At 33.7% G+C, this 23,177-nt stretch overlaps 1 protein-coding gene across 1 annotated transcript in view; it reads left to right on the top strand.

Annotated features, from left to right (window-relative positions):
* LOC118200659 (acyl-CoA dehydrogenase family member 11-like) overlaps positions 1 to 23,177 on the top strand; it is a 61,410-nt gene that overhangs the window by 25,054 nt on the left and 13,179 nt on the right. The window contains exons 8-11 of the mRNA XM_085807207.1: positions 16,386 to 16,521; positions 18,523 to 18,627; positions 19,953 to 20,045; positions 21,777 to 22,044. Of these exons, the coding sequence (XP_085663333.1) occupies positions 16,386 to 16,521; positions 18,523 to 18,627; positions 19,953 to 20,045; positions 21,777 to 22,044 (602 nt within the window). The remainder of the gene's footprint in view (positions 1 to 16,385; positions 16,522 to 18,522; positions 18,628 to 19,952; positions 20,046 to 21,776; positions 22,045 to 23,177) is intronic.

Raw genomic sequence — 23,177 nt, 5'->3', positions numbered from 1 at the left:
AACGCTCTTAACCCCTCCTCTGCTTTTGACCAGTTTTAAAATGCGATTCTTTAAAACTTCGCAATCTTGGATGGTTTCTCTGAAAAGACAAGCATCTAAAAACGACGCCTTGTTGACACTTGTTACCTCCTCCTAAAGAAGCCCCCCCCGCAACCCCAAACCTCTTTTCCGGAAGAGCAATTTGCTACAATTGCTACACAACAAGAAATAGCGGCCTTTATATTTTTTTAAGTCCCTTGCCATTAGCTGTAGATTTTTTCAATGCCTTGTCTCCCTTACTACAAGGTTCTGGCAACCTATTAGGCATCTGTACTTTTAACACTTGATACATACTGCTGGCATGTACGTTCGCAGTAGGGTAAGTTTAATTTTTTCAATACTTTCATTGTTTTCACTTAAATATATTTGTTACCCTTTTTGTGCAAGATTCGCTCCAGAACTTAATTTTTTTTTTTTTCTTTTGGCAGAATTTTGTATTTCGCAAAAAGTTGGCTCTTTTCCTTCACTTAAATGAACCGACCCTTAGTATTGGGATATATATACTATGACTGTGCAATTTAATTTTGAAATTAAATTCATTCTTAAATTCGGTACACAGAATTTATTTTTGTTTTTATTTTCGTATAGTACTTGGTTCATCTTTAGCCTTTTTAGGCTTTCTTTAATTTTTTTCCCCCTATTGTATATAATTGTTTGTACTTTATCAGTGCGAAGACATGTAGGGAAAAGAACTAAATTTTACGAGACTTCGGTTAAATAAATTGAAAAGAAAGCTAGATAAATTTAAAGCGATTTAAAGTCTCGGGGAATTTAGGGGAACGAAACATGTTTTTCGTCACTCATTAATCAATTTGGTTTAAGGCTTCAAAACGCATTTCCCTTGACAAGCTATGTTTGAAGCGCTAAATTAAGGGGAGTAAAAAACAATTTTTTTTGAATTTTTGAATTTTTTATTGTTTTGTTTTTAACATGTACATATTTCCCGTTTTTTATGTTTTTTCCTCTGTGAAGTGAACATTTTTATTACCATTTTGTAATTTTCTTGAATTTGCGTTTTACCAGTTTATACTGTAACTCGGAGAAAATAGCATTAATCTTCAAATATTTAATACGCCATCTTCTTTTTCATTCCGATATATATATAATAAAGGTTAACCATATGATAACAATTAAAATTATAATTTTGCCTACACTTGATTAAATAATTATTTGTTACACCTGATAATGAATCAAAGTCATGAAAAATACAATGGATCTTTAAATATAAAAATCTTAATCAAATAAAGTTAAAATTTCTCTAAATACCGAAATTATTAGCCCAAAGAGCGTTAGCCCAGAAAGGCTATTAATTACATTTTGGCATTTTACATCAATTCACTTTCTTCGTTGATTCACTTTTCAAACTGTTGCCACCAAGTATTACAGCCCCGTATTATATTTAAAGAAATTAAATAATGAAGAATCTGCATAAATGTATGTATGTTTCTCACATTGTGATAAAACAACGGTACCTAGAGCCATGAAATTTTGAATAACGTGGAATGTGGGCATCTGGAAGCCCCAATTTGGAATTTGTTTTATTATATATTTCGTATTTTGTCAGACAATAAAGAATTTTTGATTAACAAACTCAACGATTTCAAAGCGAGGAATGTACCAAAAAAAAAAAAAAAAAAAAAAAAAAAAAACTCCAGCGCGCGAGGCTGTGTATCAGAAGTTCTAAAGATATGCTCATTTTAAAATTATTTTGCGGTATTGCTGTTGAATTGAATTTTATGGTTTAAATGCGGAGAACATGATATTTAATAAATAAAGGTAACACACAAAGCGTTAAAAAATGATGTAAAATCTGAAACCTTCCAGATTTTTAAAATTTTTTTATTTAATACTTTACAGACAATAAATGTCCCTGTCTGTCTATGTTATCCAGTTTAATATATATATATATATATAAGTGTATGTAAATGAATAACGTGGCATTCGATTTAACCGATATTTTTAATGAGAATTTGTGTCTCTAATTGAGTGTACTATGCACTTGTTCACAAAAGTCCTTACCTAGCCATTATTCTCGCAACCGCTGGTCGTAGACACTTACTTCCAGTTAGAAAAAGGTTTTAAATGAAGCAAAGATTCGTCATTTTGCATGTTTAAATTTTTAAAATTTAATTTTGTTTAAAATACGAAACCTGACTGTTTACAAGTTTCCGTGCTCCTTATACTTATATTTAGAAAAACTTTGTATTCGTTATAGGAAAAACACACACACCTATAAAGTTTGACTCCCATGCGACAAAAATTGACAGAGATTTAAAACTTTAAAATTTACGATATTTGATGCCATTTTTAATTTGTATTGAGAGGTTGGTTAATAAATAAATTAGAATAATTCAAGGTTTATTCACCCCACCCCTTAATTGCCATTTAATGATTTTTTCCTGGTTTATCAATGCCTATATTTATAATTTTGTTACATTTGGTATATCGAAAGAATTCTTATACAAATTTTCAAAATATAAAAATATTTTAGGATTTTTGTGTTAGTTATCCGTATTATAATTATTATGGTTTCTTACAGTATTATGATTATGGTTTAGTACAGTTATTATGGTTTTATTCTTTACTTTAACTTCTTTCTGTAATACTTACCAGAATGCAAATTAGATGCCATGTTTTTAAGTCGAGAGTCTGAATGTTTTAAAGCTTCTGACAGCCTCGCCTCGACGTACTATTGGCAGTTTTATTCCGACTTTAGCCATCTTGCTAGCCGAGATTTAAATACGCGCCGTTGATTACTTAAGTAGTCTTATTTTATGTGTGTACTCAGACTATGTTACTTAAATTTGACTTAACTTTATTTTATGTTATTTTAAATACCCGCAAGTGAGGAAATTCATCTTTATCACAAGTAATGCCTACTATTAATTTAAAGAGTTTAATAACTTTCTTACAACTTTGTATTTGTTTCAAACTAAAGCGGAAACTCGTTTTTCAGTCCAGTAGGGTATGACAGACTTTGATTTGAACTGCTAACACCAGTATCCTAGAATAAATCATACACTACATAACCACTTGTTTCGGACAGTTTCATATGAAATGACTTTTTGTAAATAAAGATATTTTTTCTAAAATAATCCTATAGCAGCATTCCTGCTTAGTCCAAGTCCAGATGATCATTTGATATGCACGGATAAAGCGGGAGATACTGCTCTTTTTTTTTTTTTTTTTTTTTTTTTTTTTTAAGAACTATTGTTCTCACATAACGCATATATACATATACTTCCAATAATTCTTTAAGTAGCGCTGATGAAATATGATCGTGGTATCATCCGCAAAAGTATAAGTGTCCGCAATTGTGTCATCGTTTAAATATGTTAAATTTATCGTTAAAATGTATTAAAGTTATCGTATAAAGCAGGCATTTATATTTTTCTGCAATTCGGGACCGAAGATATTAAAAAAATATTTTTCCACATTCATACATTGAAAATTGAATTATTTATTTAAAACAATGCAATTGATACGAAACTGCTTTTAATGCAACGATTACAGTTTATAAATCTTATTAGAAACGAATATTCATATTCGCATTTCAGACTGCGCTTCATATTGCTTAGACTAATCCTATTTCATGGAGCATGCTTTAGAAGAAACATGCGAATTAGTTTCAGCAGAAATATACTATTTCTCAATTTCACCAGTGGCTTTGGAAAGCATTGGACATTTAATCGCATATTTTGCTTTTTCACTACTTACATGTTATGGCTTCATAAAGCAGACAGATCGAACTACAGGTTACCAGGTTGAAGGTAGGATTAACGAGGCTGAAGATTTCACCGGGCCATGTCTAAAATAATAGCTATGTTTGTTTATTGCGGAACGATGAAAAATTACTGTAACAAACTATCAGAATAAAGCAAAATTTCCATGGAAAGTAAGAAAAGGCGTGATTGGTTGATAAGTTTGTGGCGCATAACCTCAAAGGTCATCATGCGCCAAACACGCGGTCTGACAACTTGTTTAATGGAAGACTTAAATTCTAAAATCGTCTAAAATAATGTGGTGATGAGCAATGACTAATGTTGTAAGAAAATAGCACTGAATTAAATCAAAATTATAAAGCTAGGTAACATAGTTCACTGATGAATAATGTGCGATGAAAAAACGCATGAATATGCAAGACGAATCTCGAAATTAAAGCAGGTAAAAACTGATGCATGGTAAACTTTTAGAAATATTTAAACCAAACATTAAAAACATTTCAGAGTAAATAATAAAAACCAGTAGTTCTCAAACAAAAATTAAAATCTTGTCTGATTAGACTATCACCAGTTACCTCACAATTGTTAAAATACTTCTCACAAGGTGCATTAAAATAAGGACACTCTACTATACTGAGACGCACCGAGAGAACAGAAAAAACAGGTTCACTTCTCAACTTTTAGAAAGTCATTATGTGTAATTCGAGAGCGGCCAATTCTGAGACTAGTTAAAAGAACTTTCTCTTTCCTGATTCTATTTAGCCTATATTTTAATCTAAGTTTAATATTTCTCAGCTTGTTATGGAGCTCATTGCCCCAGAGTCGCTGCCACTTAAACAGGATCTTCTGATTGATGGCAATGTTAATATCTCTGGGAGGAATGAGCCAAATAGACATTTCAACAACAGACTTTGCTATGATGTTTGACAGCTCATTCCCTTTTATATCTATATGAGCGAGAGCTCAGAAGTAAAGAATTTCATATACACGGTTTTTCAAGTTTAAGTTTAATTTCAGAACTTCAGCAATTACAGAATTCTGGATGTCGGAAAAGCTTTCTAAAACGTTCAGTGCATTGAACGTGTCCGTATAAATAACAAACTTCCTCCGACATAGCTTAGATATGAAGGAAAGTGCATAATATACAGCAATTAATTCAGAGGTAAAAACTGAGCAAACATTGTGCAAACTGATGCCCTTCATAAGTTAACCAGTCACAAATAATGCTCCAACATGGTTAGTTCCTTTGAAACCTACAAAAGGAAAAGAAAATGTGTAAAATATAAGAGACGGAGGTGATGTCATAGTACTTAAAAATAGCGTTTATTTAGAAAATTACGTTATTTAATTGTACGTAATATGGAATACCTGCGTATAAACATTTATTGAATCATCTATTAAAATAAATTTCTAAATCGTAAAAATAAATTAAATGCGTAGCCATTAATATTTTGTTTCCCAGTGACTCCTATTGAAATACAAAATTAATGTAAACAAAACCATATATCTTTCTGCTTTGAAGTGCATTCATAAGGATACCCATCCCCTGATACAGATCGGCTGCTAATCGAAAAAACAAAACAGGTGCCCCACATAAAGCTGCCGCACCCTTATGGTGATAAGTTTCTAATATGAAAACAGCCACCTTCATAAGAGTGCGGTTACTTTTATGTCTGAGCGTTCTTATGCAAGTCATATTTTTGTCTGTATTACTGATTAATTAAGCAGGAAATAAAATAAATCTTCTGCACCTTTGTGAAAGTGAAGTGATTATGCATACAGGTACCAAAGATTTATTTTATCCCATTAATTAATCAGTAATGCAGACAAATATCGGGCGTACATGAGCAGGCTTGCATGAGATACAATATGCAATATAAACTTTCAAATTAATAAATAATTTTGCTCTTAAGGAAATATTTATATAATACAAATGTAACCAATTGCTGATTGCAGTCATAAAATTTGCTTCTAAATTTTAACTCCAGTGAGAGTTATTTTTCTAAAAAAGAAAAGCAATTTCAGCATCCTAATCCACCAATATTAAGTAATTATTCTCAAAATACTAACTATAAATATAAAATATTACTATTGTCTCACTAGCGATTTTTGTTCTTCGATAATTCACGGTTTGATGTTACTTTAAAATAATAAAAGGTTTCATTATTTTTACTTGCAAATTTTTCATATCTTCTACCATTCAAGAGCTTTCCTTTACATATCCTTAAAACAGAGATAAATTTTTCGCTTTGTATCTAATAGCAATATCAGATTTATCAACTGATAAATAAAATGTCGCATTGATATTTTATGTTACTGTTTAAAACTCAGTTGTATAACGGAGTTTGTCTTATTTGAAGATCTAGTGCGTTTAGGCTGGAATTACGGTTTCAGTCAAAAATAGAGAATTACCAGAACCAGACATTGGTTGAATTCTAGTTTTGATCACAACGAAATTTTTCGTGCCTTAAAATAAAATAGTACTAATGCATTGAAGTTGGTAAATTCATAACTTAATATGGTATGAGTATGGTGAAGAAAATCCTTCTCCAAACGTCATAAACTATTACTGACTAGCTAGTTTTCTTGCATTATATATTTTGAGTATGTCTCGCGTTTTAACGTTTACATTTGCTGCACATTCGCATTAAGTTTTTTTCGTTTTTAAGTAAGTTTTATTTTTCAGAGGAAGATCGAAATTTAATATCTCTTGAACTAAAACCTTTAAAATTCCGTTTGTTTCATTTTCAGTCTTACTTCCAGTTTCTAAAAAGATGCCTCTTAATATTATATGCTTTACATATTATCATAGGAAACTTTGAAAGAAGCCCAAAAATAAGAGCATGACAAACTTACACTAAATGTACAGTACAATGTAAACTAGTAAAAGGTTTACCTCGAACATTCACTTTTCCCAGCTAAAGTGCAAACACGGAAAATTCGTCTTATCTCACACGTTCTGGAATAAAAAGAGGGGAAAGAAGTTTTTTTTTATATAAAATATTTGTTTCGTTATTTAATGCTCAGCATGCAAGGGCAGAATCAGAGGAGACACGATTATCGTGCAGTTCGTCTTGTTCATGTGCAAAGCTGTATACAGAAGTAATTACGAAGGATTTTGCTATGTGACTGAAATAAAAATAGTAATTCCTGTTGCCCAGTTTTTTTTTTTTTTTTTTTTTTTTTAATTTTATATATATATAAATTTAAAAAGACGCTAAGAAGACGCACCTGTTCTTTTCCAGAAAAAAAAAATATTTTATAAAATTTCCTATTGGAGGAAAGTTAAAATGTTAGAAAAAGTTAAGCTTCATGTCAGTCACCGGTGACTGGCTGATACTATATTTTTCATTCGGACAGCGTCAATCCAAATAACTGCTTTATTTTCGGGGAAGATGACTGACTCATTTGGTAGATTCTGAAATAAAAGAGGTAAATTTATTTTGAAGTCACATCCGCCAAGAAAATTTTGGCAATTTTAAAAAACAAATAATAATATTTGTTTTTCTATTCACTACAGTTTCCCTTCGTTTAGTCACTTCGTACATAATTAGGATTACCACATATTAGGAATGAAAATCTAGGAGTGGGAACGTTAGCGGGTAAGTGTATGTGGAAAACCTAGTGAATTTTTTTTTTATTCATGCATGTAATGTTCACGTACAGTTAGTGGCGCGCTATGAAAATTTTAAGAATACAATGTTTTCCTTTGGCAAAAACAAAAAATTCAAACAATTAGCATAGACAAGAAAATATTTTTTAAAAAACTTTAAAATTAAAAGAAATGTCAAAATACCAGGTATGATAATTCCTGTTGGATATCGGCCGTCATGTCTTTTAAAAATATTTAATTTAGGAATGTGTTTAAAATTTCTTATATTTGCTGTTCGATGAAAAGTGTTTGACTAAAGATGAATTGTTTCTCCACACACCACGAACCGTTCATAAACTCTACGGCTGCCCATCATAGTCCAAATACACGGCCGAATTTTAATATTTTGACACCTAGACTTTTACCACTTTTATTTCATTCTTGCTGATTGTAGACGGTTTGCTGATAAAAAAAACGTGTCATTTAGCAAGAAATACTTCAAAATGATTCATTTCATTGACGCGTTTTCATCGAATAGTCTTATGTTAATTGCAGACGATGAGTTACGCAGTGCGAAATTGCAATATTAGGCGATATTTGTACAAGTTTAATTGCAGTTCCTGAAACATTCGTAACATTACACTAGTTCCATCAAAACAAAGTACAAGTACCTCAATTTACAAACCAATTAGTATGCGAACTTTACCAGGTACGAACTCTTTTTTTTATTCTATAATGGCCGTATTATTCTCGAGATATTAACGTTTTTCGCACCCCATTTTGGTCTCTAGATTCAAAATTTTCTTGAATATTGAACCTTTGCTGTATTTCTGACATGTAATACGTACTTTTCAATATTACAGCATGGATTTGAAAAATATTTTCGGTAAGTTTAATAAAAATACGTTTTTCATTTAGTTCATTAAAATGCCTACGTATATGTAACAGTTATAGTTAATAAGCACAAACCTGATGTTAATGGTGAGCTAAAAGGACCGCTTGGGTAAGTAGGTAATTCTTCTCTGAATGGATGACAGAAGTCTTCTCTCCCAGCGTAAAACGATACCTTTAAAAGAAAACTCTATCCGAGAAGGTTCTCCTTATGGTATGTAATGCTCATCCACTGCAGTTAGAAGATTTGCATAATACTGCATCATCATTAGGAGACTAAATGCCAATGAACTAAAATATGACTGCCAATTCCGAAAGGCTTAATACTAAAGCTGTTTTCTTAATACTAAAGCTGCTTAATACTAAAGCTTAATACAAAGATGCTTCGAAGTTACTACACTCACACAAAATTAACCTTCAAAGAATTCTTGAAGAACATTTTAAATGCTCCTCAGTGTTTGCGTCTTATTAATTAGGCATAAGAAGATGTTTTGTATGATAACGCTTAAATCAGCCTAGGGAAAAAAGCTATGATCCAACTGTTCCCAAACACCTGCTTTGAAAGACTTGAAAGCGAGACCAACATTGTATATGCTGTTGTTTCCTTGGTAATAAATACCATACATTTGGAAGTTAATAAAGCAGGTACAGAGGAGTTAGTAAAAGAACGTAACGTTGAGCTGGCCACGATTAAGAAGGAATGAAGAAAAGAAAAGAAAATGCTTCAGAGAATTAGGAGGTTAGCAACAAAAAGGGCGCAGTTAAAACAAGTGACATAAAGAAACTCTTGAGAAGAATTGAAGACTCCAGGTGTTGGAAACACTTGTTAGCAGCCTCCCGGGCCAAAAAGGCCACATCCTGTGTAGCGCACGTGGGAAAACAACATTTATTTCCTACCATAACGTGGAAAAAGTCCATAGATGAGATGTAAAATCTCGTGAAAGTACTATACTACGAGTTAGTTACTCCTCCTAAGTCGATACCTCAAAAGCTACTGGTAAGTTTGTCCAATAAGAGTCCTGTAAAGGAAGTGCATCTACTTGCAAATCAGGCACTGGTGGGTGGGCGGGGATAAATTGAAATAAGCATAAGAATACATGTAAAGTAAATTAAAATATATTTTGCAGTAAAAGAATCATGGGATGGAGTAATATATGGCCTAAACATTTGATAAGTGAAGATAAGAAACAAAATAAGTGAAAAGATAATTAAAATTCATAATAATAATACTGGCAAAACACAGACTTTGACTGAAGGTGAACAACAATTTACATTTAACTTTTAAAACTTTCCTTGCTGTTATTGCAATAAGGGTATACTTGACTACATAGATGCGTTGTTGATTTCATTAATTATCTCAAACAATATGAACATTTATCTACTGGATCAGTTAACTCTCTTAGTTTAGGCATAAAAGCTTTAAATACATTGTTCATAGTTCTTATTTTGTCAATTCAAAAAATATCATTAAATTCAGTTACATTCTTAACAAAGCTTAAAAATTCTGAGCATTGATTATTCTCCTGTGAGGAACTGGATGCCTTATTTGCATGAATATTTTTCTTAACAGGTTGAATCAGTGCATCAGTAGCCGAGCTAGAGGATTGAACCTTAGATTCATAGCTAGATTTTTGAGTTTGACTTTTCACCATATTTGCGAAGGAGATTCCACTTTTCACTGTGCTTTCTTCTGCAAGTTATTTCTATTTTTGGGGAATTTCTCGCATCCACGATACGATGCAACATGATTTTTTGGCAGTTACTGCATTTGGGTTCGTCAATTTTTCCTTTAATTGGGCAATCCATCGTCTTGTGTTCAAGAGAACATTTCACACATCTTGGGGTGAAGAACCAGTTCTCCGAAGAATAGTGCCACTTCTGGCAATTATAGCACTGTAGCACCTGATTCTTGGATACGTACTTCACCGTAACAGCAAACAATAACAAATCCGTGACATAGAAAATTTGGTCAGATACTTCATTTTTCATAATCTGTACTAAGAAAAGTGGCATAGGGGCTTTCGTTCTACGTCTAGTTAATTGCGTTACTTTACTTATAGCAAAACCTTTAGCGGCTAATACACTGGCTATGTCTTCAGTCTTAATAATATAGGATAAGCCTCTAAACACTACTTTAATAGGTCGAACGTAATTAGCATTTGTTACATAGTGTTCGATCTTTTTCTCCTGAAATAATGCACTAAGTATTCTGTGGTCTTCTGCAGCCCATGGTAGAATTTTTAACAGTTCACCATTAACTTTTCCAAGAAATTTTGCTTCAGTCATTAGCGATAAATTTTTTAGAAATTCCTCATGTTTAAGCTTACCAGGACTAACCATAATGGGAGGGACAATCCAAGACTGGTTATTCGTCAGCTGCTGCTGTACTGCCTGCTGACTGGGGGTATCATTACTATAATTTTCAACATTATCCTTACTACTTTCGTTTAATAAATTAAATTTATTAGTAGATTCAATAATAGGAGATGATTTTTCTACTCTTTGCTGTTTTGCAGTTTTAGCAGGGAGCTTAAATCCTTTATCATCAGTATTGCTATGATTATTAGTTAATTTGCGTTTAGCCTTAGCCTCACTACTTTTACTTTTTACAGTAAGTACATTTTGGGAACCAATGCCTGAAGTACAAGGAAGATTACATTTACCTCTAACATCAGCAGCCTGGGCCTTGAGCGCTTGTAGAGCCTTACGTAGTGGTTCGGTCGTCGTGTCAGCATCCGTAACCGGGCGTAACATTTGGCATTCTATCATAGCTATCTGCATCGAGGCAATTTTAGCTTCCAATTCCTTAAGTAGGTCAGTCCAATAATTATTATCGTAATTTTCAACAATAACTACAGGTGGTAAACCCACACAGCTTTCCTTGACGGAAGGCGACTCCAAAGGGGCGCTAACATCCATCTGTAGAATGTCGTCGGCTTTAGACTTTCTCGTCTTCGTCGGAGAGCTCACCATGAGCAACCTTCGGAGAAGCACTGAAGCGAATTTGAAGAGCTGATTAATATTTGGCATCCAGGTCAAGCCATTATTTCGAGGGCTACCAGTATTATCAGCGGCAAAATCCTTAATCAGTTTAGAAAAGTATTAAAAGATGAGTGGTTGAATTATCGCTGGTTAATTTCTTTTTAATCTCCTTCTGCAAACATACTAAAAGAAGCAACATATAGCAGCAAATCCAAAATATAAAGCCAGTCAGTAGTATGCTAATTATTTTTATTTTAATAATATTTTCATAACGCCATGTAAAACCAATGATTTTATACATAAAATTAATAATTTCTAAGTTGTTTTCATTTTTTCCCAAAAATCTTATAAATCTAGGAACTGAGTGATTTCCCTAATGAAAAAATGTAAAACTGGGTTTCGAGATACTAACCGTGAACGAGAGCGAATTAAATTCGAGGTACCCTTGTAAGCAACTTTTTAAATAGTTTTCAGAAAATCCGTACTAACATAAACCATTAATTACACAAGCGCGTTACATTCAATGACAGTACATTCTAGTTGGGTGGGGAAAAAGGAGTTGAGACAAATTTAACAAAGGGCACTGCGAAATCCCGCGAGCCATTCATTGATTTTCTAGCTCCAGACAAAAACGAATAAGGGGTCATAAATTATAGAAGAATTCAGGGAAAGGCGTGTTCAGTATAATTTTTAATAAAATTATGTATGCAAAAGTTATATTTACAAATTAGAATTGCAGAAATATTTTAACCTTGCATTTTTAAAAATTGAAAGTACCTTGCCTTCAGAAGAACTTCCCTGAAGTTTTCAAAAATGTTAGTAACACTTGATTCACTCCTCTGACGGATTTTCCCTGTTTTCTGAAAGTTACAGAATAATAAGGTTTTTCACATTGATGAAACATAAATAATACGTAAGACTTGCTCATCACCCCAACCAACACACAAACACACACACCAAAATGGGGAGATTCGTAAGTGATTTTTTTTTTCATCCTTCCGAAAGTTTTCTAAGCATTTCATTCCTCTTGCTTTTTTCTAATTCGATACGTCAAAAATTTCATTTTAGGACATGAAGCTCTTCAAAAAGTTGCTTATAATAGAGACAGTTATTCATTTTTGCAATAAGCAAGAGTTTCTACGAGCCCCTAAAAGTCACCACTGCGTACAATAAATGTGTTTTTGTATTGATGTAATAATGTATTCTATAGTTTGTTTGTTACTTCTCCTTAGATTAAAAAAAAACACACGCAAATTTATTTATGTAATAATTTATCTTTAATCTAGTTCTCCTTCTGAGAATTTTCTATCCATGCCCATGTCCAGAACACTTAATGGAAAATTAATGGCAGTGATTAGAAGGACAACAATATGTACGTTATACAAGCCTGTATGACAAATGCATTTTGGTATTAAGAATAATTATACAGAATAATTAAGGATAATTATACAGTATTAAGGATAATCATACAATAAAGGCAGCAAAATAGTAAAAATACTGAAAACTTATCGGGAGGTTTTTGCAGCATGCCTGCTCTGAAGATTTTTGTGGTCTAGGATACTTGTTTCTGTTCACCACTTGCACACATATCTTCCTTAAAACATATTTCTTGAGTTTTACATTATAAGGTTTATCCTAAGTTTTTAACAGTTAATGTTTAGTTTAAGCTCCTTTCCTGTCGTTTCTTAATTTCAGCTTACAATTTCCGGCCAGAACGTGTTTTTAGATTCGCGTTAAATGCAAATGAAGGAAGAACAAGTATTTAAAGTTGAAGTTCGACTGACTTCGTTAGAGAGCCAGAGATTCTGAGCAGCGCGCGTTCGCCTTTTAAGCTACTCTCTCTCTAAGCTATTTTTACGATCGGCCGTACTTTAGGTCCTTGAAAGCTTCGCCGTTAGTTAGCTTTAAGGGGCCAACTCTCATAGAATCTTGATAGCTTCGGCTATATCTTCTTTAGTTAAGGTTTATTTCTTACTGTTCCTAAGTTCAAGCCCAAGTGGAGGCTGTAAACTCCGAGATGGAGTCAACTGTTAAATTTATTTTGAATAATAAAAGGTAATTAACCCTTCGTACGTTGACGTTTCTAGGTTTTTGAACTAAGCGATTATTCGCTTAACAATTCTTAACGTTCGTCATTTTTACCTGTAACTTAAAGGTTGGAATCTTACATTGGCGCCCGAATAATTGTGGCGAACTATGCCGTTCGAAAACGAAAAGTTTTCACTGAGCCCTCCGACCTTTTAGGTCCCTCAGACGCCAAAAAATCCGAGGGAAGGATTCGGATTTATAGTCGAAACTATGAGAGACGCAATGAAGCCAGCGGCAACATTCGACGGATTGGATTGGATTGGATTATTTAATTATGGCAAAGCACACGAGGGCTATCTGCCTAAAGGGAGGGATACCTTCGTGGAGAACTTTCTAAGGGAAACTGGCTCGTATACACGTTACAGATGGGGAAAACCACGAAAACGCCCATGCAGCCAGCCCGTTCGCGGGATTCGAACCTCAGACCGAATTACCAGTGTTCAGCGTCTTTACCGCTCGGCCGCTGGTGGGCCAACATTCGACGGAAAAGACTCTGTGATGATTTTCCTGAAGCTAGCTGGACCTGCATTTCACCCTGTATCCAGTAAACCAGCTACAGAAAATCACGATATCTACGACGTACCTAAAAGGTCAAGCTCTCAGCTGGTACAAATGAATTGGCTAATTCTTGTTGGGGGATCCAGGTTCGGAGACTTACAACTGGGAAAATTTCAAGGCAGCATTGTTAAAAGCATATCCAGTTGTGAAAGATCGTTCGAAGCTAGAAGCGGAACTGTTTAGCAAGTATCAAGCTAGTTTTGATGATTTAACGGAGTTTATTTTAAGAAAAATTAAAAATTTTCAGCTACTAAACGGGAAGAGGCCCGATAGCGAGCTTATTGAGGTCATTTTACCGCGCCTACTCCCGTCAACTCAAAACTTTTCTCGCAAACATTAGAAAACTTGTTCCAGCTAGCGGTAAAGTTCTAGAGCAGAAGAAATGCGGAGAACGTGCAGATCAGTTTCGCCAACTTTAAAGTTTTCCTCCGCAGAAAAAAACCTGAAGGTCAGCAGAGCGCTTATCGACAGACTGGGAAAGGTGAAAAGCCCGATAGCAGAAAGATCGGTAAAGCTAAAGTTTTCGGATACAAAAATCAGCAGAAATAGAATTGAAATGGAATATATGGTGGGTCAGAAAGTTCTAAAATTAAATCATGCCTTATCATCCGCGCCCGAAAACAGGGTAGCCAAATTCGAGCCCAGGTTTGAAGGGCCGTATATAGTGGAAAGAATAAAAGAAGCTACTTTTTATTTAAAGGCGGAGAATGGCCAGCAAGTAATTGCAAATATTGACCAGCTGAAACCTTATTATAATCGTACTGATTTTCAAGTTTTACAAGATTTATTGCAGGGTCCTGGAAGTGAACAAAAAATCCCACTAAGTCAGATGCTGAGCTGGAATCCCCCAACATAAAAAAGGAAGCAGACTGAGAAACCCGACGAATCACCGGCTTAGCAGATCCAACCAGCAGAAGGTCAAGGTTCATCGAAAAAGAGGCAAACAAGACCTATAAAGGAACCTGCCAAAACAGTGAATTCACGAACAAGACCGATACCGGCGGTAAAGAGGAAAAGGCCAGCTGAGGATGTGCCAATGAAACGAGCACTACAACGAGGCTCCAAGTCAACGAAACAGAGTCTACGTTTCTCGGCGGCAACGAACACAAGGGAGGCCTAAGGAGGTTCAGAATGAAGAATTACAAAGGATAAACGATCAGCCGACACAGGAGTCGTACCAGCCCAGCAAACAAGAAGGTCAAAACGAAGGTGGAAAGATCCTAAACAACGAATGGCTCCTGAAGAAGTCAAGAGGAAAGTTCAATTCCAGAACCCACAGCCGTCAAGGAAGATCCCCAGGGTCATCAACAAGCGGCAAAAGAGGAAGAGGATTGGTACAGACGGTGGGGACCATCGAAATCGAAGGAAAAAGCTGGAAGTTTTGAAGTATCCTAGTTTCGAGCGGTTTTGCCTCATCAGGATGGAGGAATACAGAAAAAGAAAAGATAAGTGAAAATTTCTTTGTTTGCCTATTTTGCATTGAAAGTTTAATTTATGTCATGTAGTTGTAAGTTGCTAAATGCTGTGGAAGAAGAAAGGTTTTATAAAAAATAAAAATTAAATAAAGACTCGAAGATTTTCTTTCAAAGCTTGAGATTTCTACGATGGTATTCCTAAGCACATGAGGTCCTAATTACCACCAGATAATAACCAGGTCCTAGTTACCACCTGAGTCTACAAACCCTAGAGCCGCAGATGAAAGGGTGCCCAGAATCAATGTATAATTCTTCATAATCCTACATAAAAGCAAGAAAAATTACCTTTGGGGACTCCCCGAAAGGAGCGTGTGCTAGGACCCGAGATTATCTTAATCGGTTCCTGCTAATAACACTGATATATTCACTGTGTGTTTAAGAAAATATCAGCTGTATCTTTGTAATATCTTTTGCTTCTATAATCTGCTGTCTCCGAAATTTGCTTTGGGATCTGAGGCTTCTAAAGGATGGGATCTTACTTTACTTTTATGGTCAGATGCATATGTAGTTAGCTGCCTTAACAGAATCATGTTAAACAGCTTATCTCTGAAGTCCTGCAATGAAAGGAGTCGATATGCTTGGTAAAAACAACGATGACTCCTGGAACACGGAACGCATTTCCACTGTTATAGGGTATGTAATACATTTATAAAACTGTTGTAAATATAAAAAAAATTAATAGATTTACTTTTTCTAACTCGGGTTGCTTGTTTTATTTCAACATATAATACATTTCTAGTTAGTTTTATTTAATTCTGATTTAGAGAAAAGGGTTGTGTAGTTTTTTATATTTATATTAATTATTATATACTCTGTAAAAACCGGTATAGAAGCGGAAAGTAAAATATCAGAATAGACTTAAGATTTGTCAATAAGAATGCATTCATTAGTTAAAAAATCTAATAAAATATATGCATGATTTTATATATTTCGTTTTGTTAATTTTTTATTGATTTTTTTTTTTTTTTTTTTTTTTTTTTTTTTTTTTTTTTTTGTGCTCATATACCTTGTTGCTAAATTATTGCGTACTTTTGTTAGGATTTTAATGCTGGCTCGAGATTACAGCCAACGGAGAGTTGCTTTTGGTCAAACTATAGCAAATTTTCCATTGCATATGCAGGTTTTGTCTAGAATGGAAGTAGAAATCAGAGGTTCATTACTGTTATTGCTAAAGGTACATGGTTGTATTATTTATTATTTCAGAAGAGGATCTGGTTTACAGCTATCAGATCTTTGCCTTTTAATTTTTTGACCGTAGAGTAAAATTTGTTTTCCCTGTGATTCCTGTATACATACATTTCGTATGCAAGAACTGCACACTGTAGTCGTAAAAAAACGCCGGTGATGCTTCGCTATATTGTTTTCGCAACAGTTTTTAGAAATTTTGAGTTTCGTCCAAACGTTCTGGTGTTTATATACTGTAAAACTCTATAAAACTAAAATAATGTATTCCTGTTGCTTTCGTAGTTTTGCTTCTCGATGTCCAAAAAAGATAAGGGGGAAAGAATATTAGCAATATGCTGTTCACTTCAAACTTTGAGCATCCTAGCACTTAAATACCATTGTAATTTATTATGATTAGATTTTTAATTATTTGCATAATAAATAACCAAACACATACACACATATATCCCATTATTAAGAGAAATGATAGACTGTTTCGTTTATTTGATGCCAGCCTGTAGCCAAGAGGGTAAGTTCACTGATGAAAACCTGGTATCTCTACTTAGGCATTGGTCGCTCTACCCTTAAAAAACCCTCCACGAAGGCATTCCACTCTTTAAGAAGGTAGCCCTCGTGTGCTTTGCTATATCCCAATATTTTAAAGGGTTTTAAATTTCTGAAAAGGCATGGATGATTGTAGTTGTTTCCGCTTTCTTACTTCATACTGTGCAATGTGTGATAGATACACCAGTACTACGTACTCAACACTATGTACCATGAAATGAATTCATAAACTATATGCTGAACTATGAACTGTACTATGAATGAACTTATAAACTGCGAACCGTGTAACAAAAAACCAAACAAACAACGAACCACGTACCATAATCCCCCTCCCCACCAACAAATTCCAAACGGAAACACAAAAGAAATGTGTACATATGTTACGGAGAAACACCGAAATCCGGTGAATGTCAACATTCACATAGTCGCTTGGTGTATGTCCGAAATATTTTCGAAATACTTTTATTTCTGACTTAATCGGTGAATGTCGACATTCACCATGTACTAATGGGGAATGTTGAACATATAAGAATATTATATTTCCTTCTCCGTAATTCATTCGCGAAAAAACGCACTTGAAACTCAGAATAAGAACTTAAGAATATAAGAACTTAAAACACACAGTGCATTCAAAATGAGAAAGGAAAATAATAGAAGTTATAAACTTACCAAATTATGTGATTCAAATCTTATTTATTGCAACAACTTAAACTATTATGACACTTTGAATTGCACAAGAGGCCCTTGCTTTTACAACTGCATTTATTTGTGGAACACTTCCTTTTGGAATGGCAGCGTGTACATATACTCATCTCTTTTCGACCTACACCAGAGCATATCTGTTATTGTCGACATACACTGGTGAGGGTCCGAATGTACAAGAATGTAAAGAAATATTCGATCTTTCACCGACGTATTTGGTGAATGTTGACATTCTCCGGTGAAAGTCGACATTTTTTAATTTCGGTCTTTCACGGTAACATATACATCTGTAAATAACTTACTGTATTTATCCATTGTAATTATTGTATTGATCCATCCAACTGTAAAGTATATCTTAGTCAATATTGTCTGTAATGCAAATTATGCACCATTAATATATAACTATTAAGAATGCTGCAATGTAAACAACGTTAGCGTGCCCCGTCAGGAAGCACTTCCATAGATGGTTAGTAAAGTGGGGTGACACCAGTTTTGCCCATTGCGATATTTTGGTCCCCCTGTACTTCTGTCTGCTATTAAATTGAAAAGAAGCTACTCAAACAACTGAGTAAAAAGTGATTTCTGCAGTCACTTCATTAAATCTGAAACAGCATATCTAGCATAAAATTCAGAATTTCTTAATAACTACAGGACTTCAGTGTGCAGTAGCTGGATTTCGTTTTTTTATTTACCACAAGTGAATTTGTGAAATGAAAATTAATTCCCATTTGACTTAAATTATTAGGTTGCTATCCTGCTTGGAAAATCCGAATTGGGTGTTGCTACTGTAGATGAGTTATTGTTACTGCGCTTAATGTCTCCAGTACTGAAAATGTACACTGCCAAGCAGGTAAATATTTGCATTTGAATCAATGGTGGTTTTGTTCTCTAATTACATGTATTTTTATAGATAGTATCTAGTTGAACTAAGTGAATTTTAGATCCTTCAATATATATATATATATATGCATAATTCGGGCCCACCAGCGGCCGAGCGGTAAAGTCCCTGGACACTGATAGTTCGGTCCGAGGTTCGAATCCCGCGAACGGGCTGGCTGCATGAGCGTTTTCGTGGTTTTCTCCATGTGTAACGTGTATACGAGCCAGTTTCCCTTAGAAAGTCCTCCACGAAGGCATCCCTCCCCTTAGGCAGATAGCCCTCGAGGCTTTGCCATAATCACACACACACACACACATAATTCGTGTCGGGGAAGTTTTCTGTAGGCAAGAGTTTCTAAATTTGGTTTTCTACTCTTAATTGACCTTTTTTATTTTAATTCTAGTCATTTACTTGCTAATTTCTCAAAATTCCACTTGTTTAAATTTCTTTTTAGTAATTCACAGCATTTGGTTTTACTTTTGGTTTTGAATTTAACTTTTAGCCTTGCCTACATGGATGACGAAACACGAATTGAATAATTGAAGAGTTAGGTTTCGAGGTAACTTCCCCTTGATAAGTCTGTCTTCTGCCTTCTCAACAATTATTAACTTATGCATTTTTATAAAATATTTTAGGATTAAAAATTTTTTTGGAATTATATATTTATTCATGGATTTTGATCATTGCCCTTGATTTACATATGCTCTCAAAATTTAAATGATATTGTAGATTAGTTCGCAGCAATAATTAATCATTTATTTGTTTGCAATAAAATTTCATTAACTTTTAATTTGCTTTTTACGAGAAAGTTTATTAAATTCAAATATGTATATAATTAAGTATAATTAATTACAGTATAACTAATTTATTTTTTTTTCATGTCTAATAGAATTTATGTAGAAAAATTAATATGCAACAGTATTTATGCTTGGTATATTACTGTTCTCAAATACAAAATATCTCTTCTAGAATTAAGTTTGATAATTCCTTAGGTGGTACGAATTACAGAAGAAAAACATTAAATTATTAAATATTTTTCATTAAATTTGGTCTCTCACAATAATTTCTTCTGGTCTTATTTTTTCTAAAGCGTACAGATATTTTTATAAGATTTCATGTGTCGATATCTGTGAGCTTGAAACTACGTTTTTATCATTATTTTTTATTTGTTACGTCTTTTATCATTATTGCTTTATCTGTAAGTCCTAAAAACTGTTTGATAAATTCCGTGAATTAAAATTTTGCACCATATTGTATGAGTTACTTTTTAATAAACTTCTTGTACTCATTCGTAGGCAGTTTCTGTGGTTTCTGAAGGCTTAGAAGTATTTGGAGGACAAGGGTACATGGAAGATAGTCGCCTACCAGTAATATTTCGAGATTGCCAGGTAAGCTCCTAATTTTATTCAAAAATTTAAATGAAGAACTATCATAGATAAATTGTCAGTATTAGACGTATGCATTCATTTCAGCCAATATTCTAGAATATACCTGTTTTGTAGAAAAAAGTGAAATCTACTGAAAAGGAATAATGTAACGTATTGAAAAGAGGCTAAAGTTTTATTTTCTTGAATATTTACCCTAAATATGTACTTCCGATGTGAAAGCAGATTCAAGACTAGGTAGGACATTTCTATAAAATTAAATCTAGCTTTTTAACTTTTTATATAGTCAACTAATGCCCCCTTTTTTTTGATAATGAGACATCCAGACCGATACTGTTCGCTTTATTTCTGGTAAAGTGGAAATGACCAATCGAGTTAAACTGATTACAGCTCCTTCTAACTGAAAATTAAAGATGTTATTAAATCTACCTCTGCAATAAAGGGAAACAGAATGAAATGGTCAACTGCAAAGTTATATAATATTTAATTATTAGGAACAGAGGTTCAGAAATGCATTAATACTCATATTTTTCACTTGAACATCTCGGTTACAGAATATATTGATTTGAAGCAAGCATAGACTATAGTTTGAATCATATTTGATAATATTTCTGCCATAGAAAATAAATACTATACTTGCTCAGAATTTCCTTCAATAAATACGGTATTGACCTATTTTCTTCGCTGACTGCATGAGTTCTGAATCTTCAAAAGGCATAGCATGCTTCAAAACAGAGCCTCTGGAGTCATTCGAATACCAAAACCTCTAGGCTTGACAAATGGGGGGTTAATCACTATTAATTTTATAACTGAGTAACCCATACAGTGTGTCATAATCAGGAAAGCTGTGTGGAACCCTAATTTTAAAATGATTGAGAAGAGGCAACATTACTTCTTAAATTATTTATTAAATTGTCACTAAGCTGAAATGAAAAATGAATTGCAAGCAAATAAGTCGCTAAGCGATGATTGGCGACAATTCGAGAATGCAAAATCTCAGCAGCAAACTAAAAATGCAACTCATCCGCAAAGATCTACTTCCAAAAGCATTTTTGCTTCTAATTCAAAACACTTTATCCGAAATTAAGATCTTTCTCCAAGATGAAAAATTATGATGTATCAGATTTTGTACATCGGAAATTAACCGGAGGAAAAAAGCTTCGTTATCTTGAAAATATTTGAGCTTCAATAGCCAAGTACGTGCTTTCAAGTTCTTCATTTGGCAATGAAAGTGTAAACAGAAAATTTAAATATACATTTTTAGTTGAATACTCTTAGCGGGCTTGGTCTAAAATTAAGGATGGAGTGTATTGTAAATATAGCGTAATTTTCGCCAAGAGATATGCAGGCCAATCAAAAATCAAGCTTCAGAATAATAAGGGAACGAGCCATTTAGCAGTGTGAGAAAATCTAGCGAAAAATTCTGTGACCACAAAGAGACGAAATACAATAAACGTTCCTTATCATTTGTTAATAGACTGTTTTTTCTTGCGACAATGATATGATTTCGCGACTTCAGCTCGTTTTCGTATGACTACTTTTGCATTTCTAACCTAACTATGAATAAGATAATTAACCATATCCAAATGATTGCATGCCAAAGAGGCTAATTTACCAGATAATATAAAATGCATTAGAATATGTTTCTCTTCTTTTTACGTATTTGGCTGGGTACTTTTATAATAAATGTATTTTTATTAATGTTACTTTTATAATAGAAATGTAATTTATTAGGTGTTACCAATATGGGAAGGTACTACAAGTGTATTGTCAATGGATGTTGTCAGAAGCTTCTCAAAAACAAGGTATGAAGTTCTCTCAGCTCTTCACAGAAGTATAATTTCAAGCATAGAAAATGCAAAGCAAAATCCTGATCTGAAGGATGCCTGTTTAAAGGTTGAAACGAGTATAAAGCATATAACTGGTTTTGTAGAAAAGTTTTCACACCTGCTTAATGTAGCGGCTAAAGATATCTCATTCAGCATTGCTAGAACATATATAGGTAAGTATCAGCTGTTCTGTATCAGTAAATTATTGAAAAGATGAAAACTCTTTCTACCAGGTTACTATAATTTACAAAATTCATAATTAATTGCTTTTAGAGCTGCAAAGCGTATTAACTTGGCAACTCGCGTCATCCCATTTATATGCGCGTAAGCGTAATCTCGCTGGCGATACTGTAGGAGAAGCACACCTCAGATCTCTTTGAGTCGCATATCTTTAAATGTGACGGGCACAAAATACTTGTGGCCTATCCTTTTGAGGCGGTTTAACCCTAACTGGACTTTTGAACGGTTATTCACTTTTTAACTGTTTGTTTAACTGCATTATTTCATATAGCTAAAACTGCAACTTTAACTGTAAAGAAACTGTATGTATGAACTGTATGTAACTGCAACCGTTTTTGTATCTCAGTAGTGTATTGCATTTTGCTAAGTATAAATGTTATTGCATTTTGCTAAGTATAAATGTTATTGCATTTTGCTAAGTATAAATGTTATGTTGTGAACATTTAATTAGTTAAGCGAATTAGTTCTTTTCCATTGTAACGACGTGTGCATTGATCTAATACACTATTGTGATGTACTCGATAGTGCACAGTAGTGACTCATAAGTGAAATGCCACCACACGTCGTCCATGATGTTCACTCACGTGCATTCAGAGGATATGTCGTCAATTTATTAATTACAAGCTTAAAAAATCAATAACAGTGATACTAAGTTGATAAAAGCCACAGATATTTCAAATATTTTTGTGATTTTTCTGGCTGCTCTCCATATGTGTGTGCGCAGCGTGTGTGTGACACAGTGTTTCAAACGCACGTTCGCGGGAAATCTGCAAAGATTCTATAAAGGCATAATATGATTATATGCTGGACTGTATAAGCGTATTTTTCTCACTTGTTACTGTCAGTAAGGTAGTTTTTTTTTTTTTTTTTTTTTTTTTTTTTTTACTTTCATTACCCTTTCTGCATTTGCACTAAGTGTATTTTTAATCAACTATTTCAAACCCGATAAATTACAACTCACGAGTTGCAATTTTTCTGTCACGGATGCTCTGGTTTCGCTAATTGAATACGCATGTATAGGGCAACACTGTGTATTGTTTTTTAATAATTATACTGCGTTTTGTTT

This window comes from Stegodyphus dumicola, chromosome X1 (genome assembly GCF_044657685.1).
Source record: "Stegodyphus dumicola isolate Sdum_Otavi_A_Nest chromosome X1, ASM4465768v1".
In the NCBI taxonomy this organism is placed as follows: Eukaryota; Metazoa; Arthropoda; class Arachnida; order Araneae; family Eresidae; genus Stegodyphus; species Stegodyphus dumicola.
Note: the sequence above shows the minus strand (reverse complement) of the source record. Positions and strands in the feature narration are given on the sequence as shown.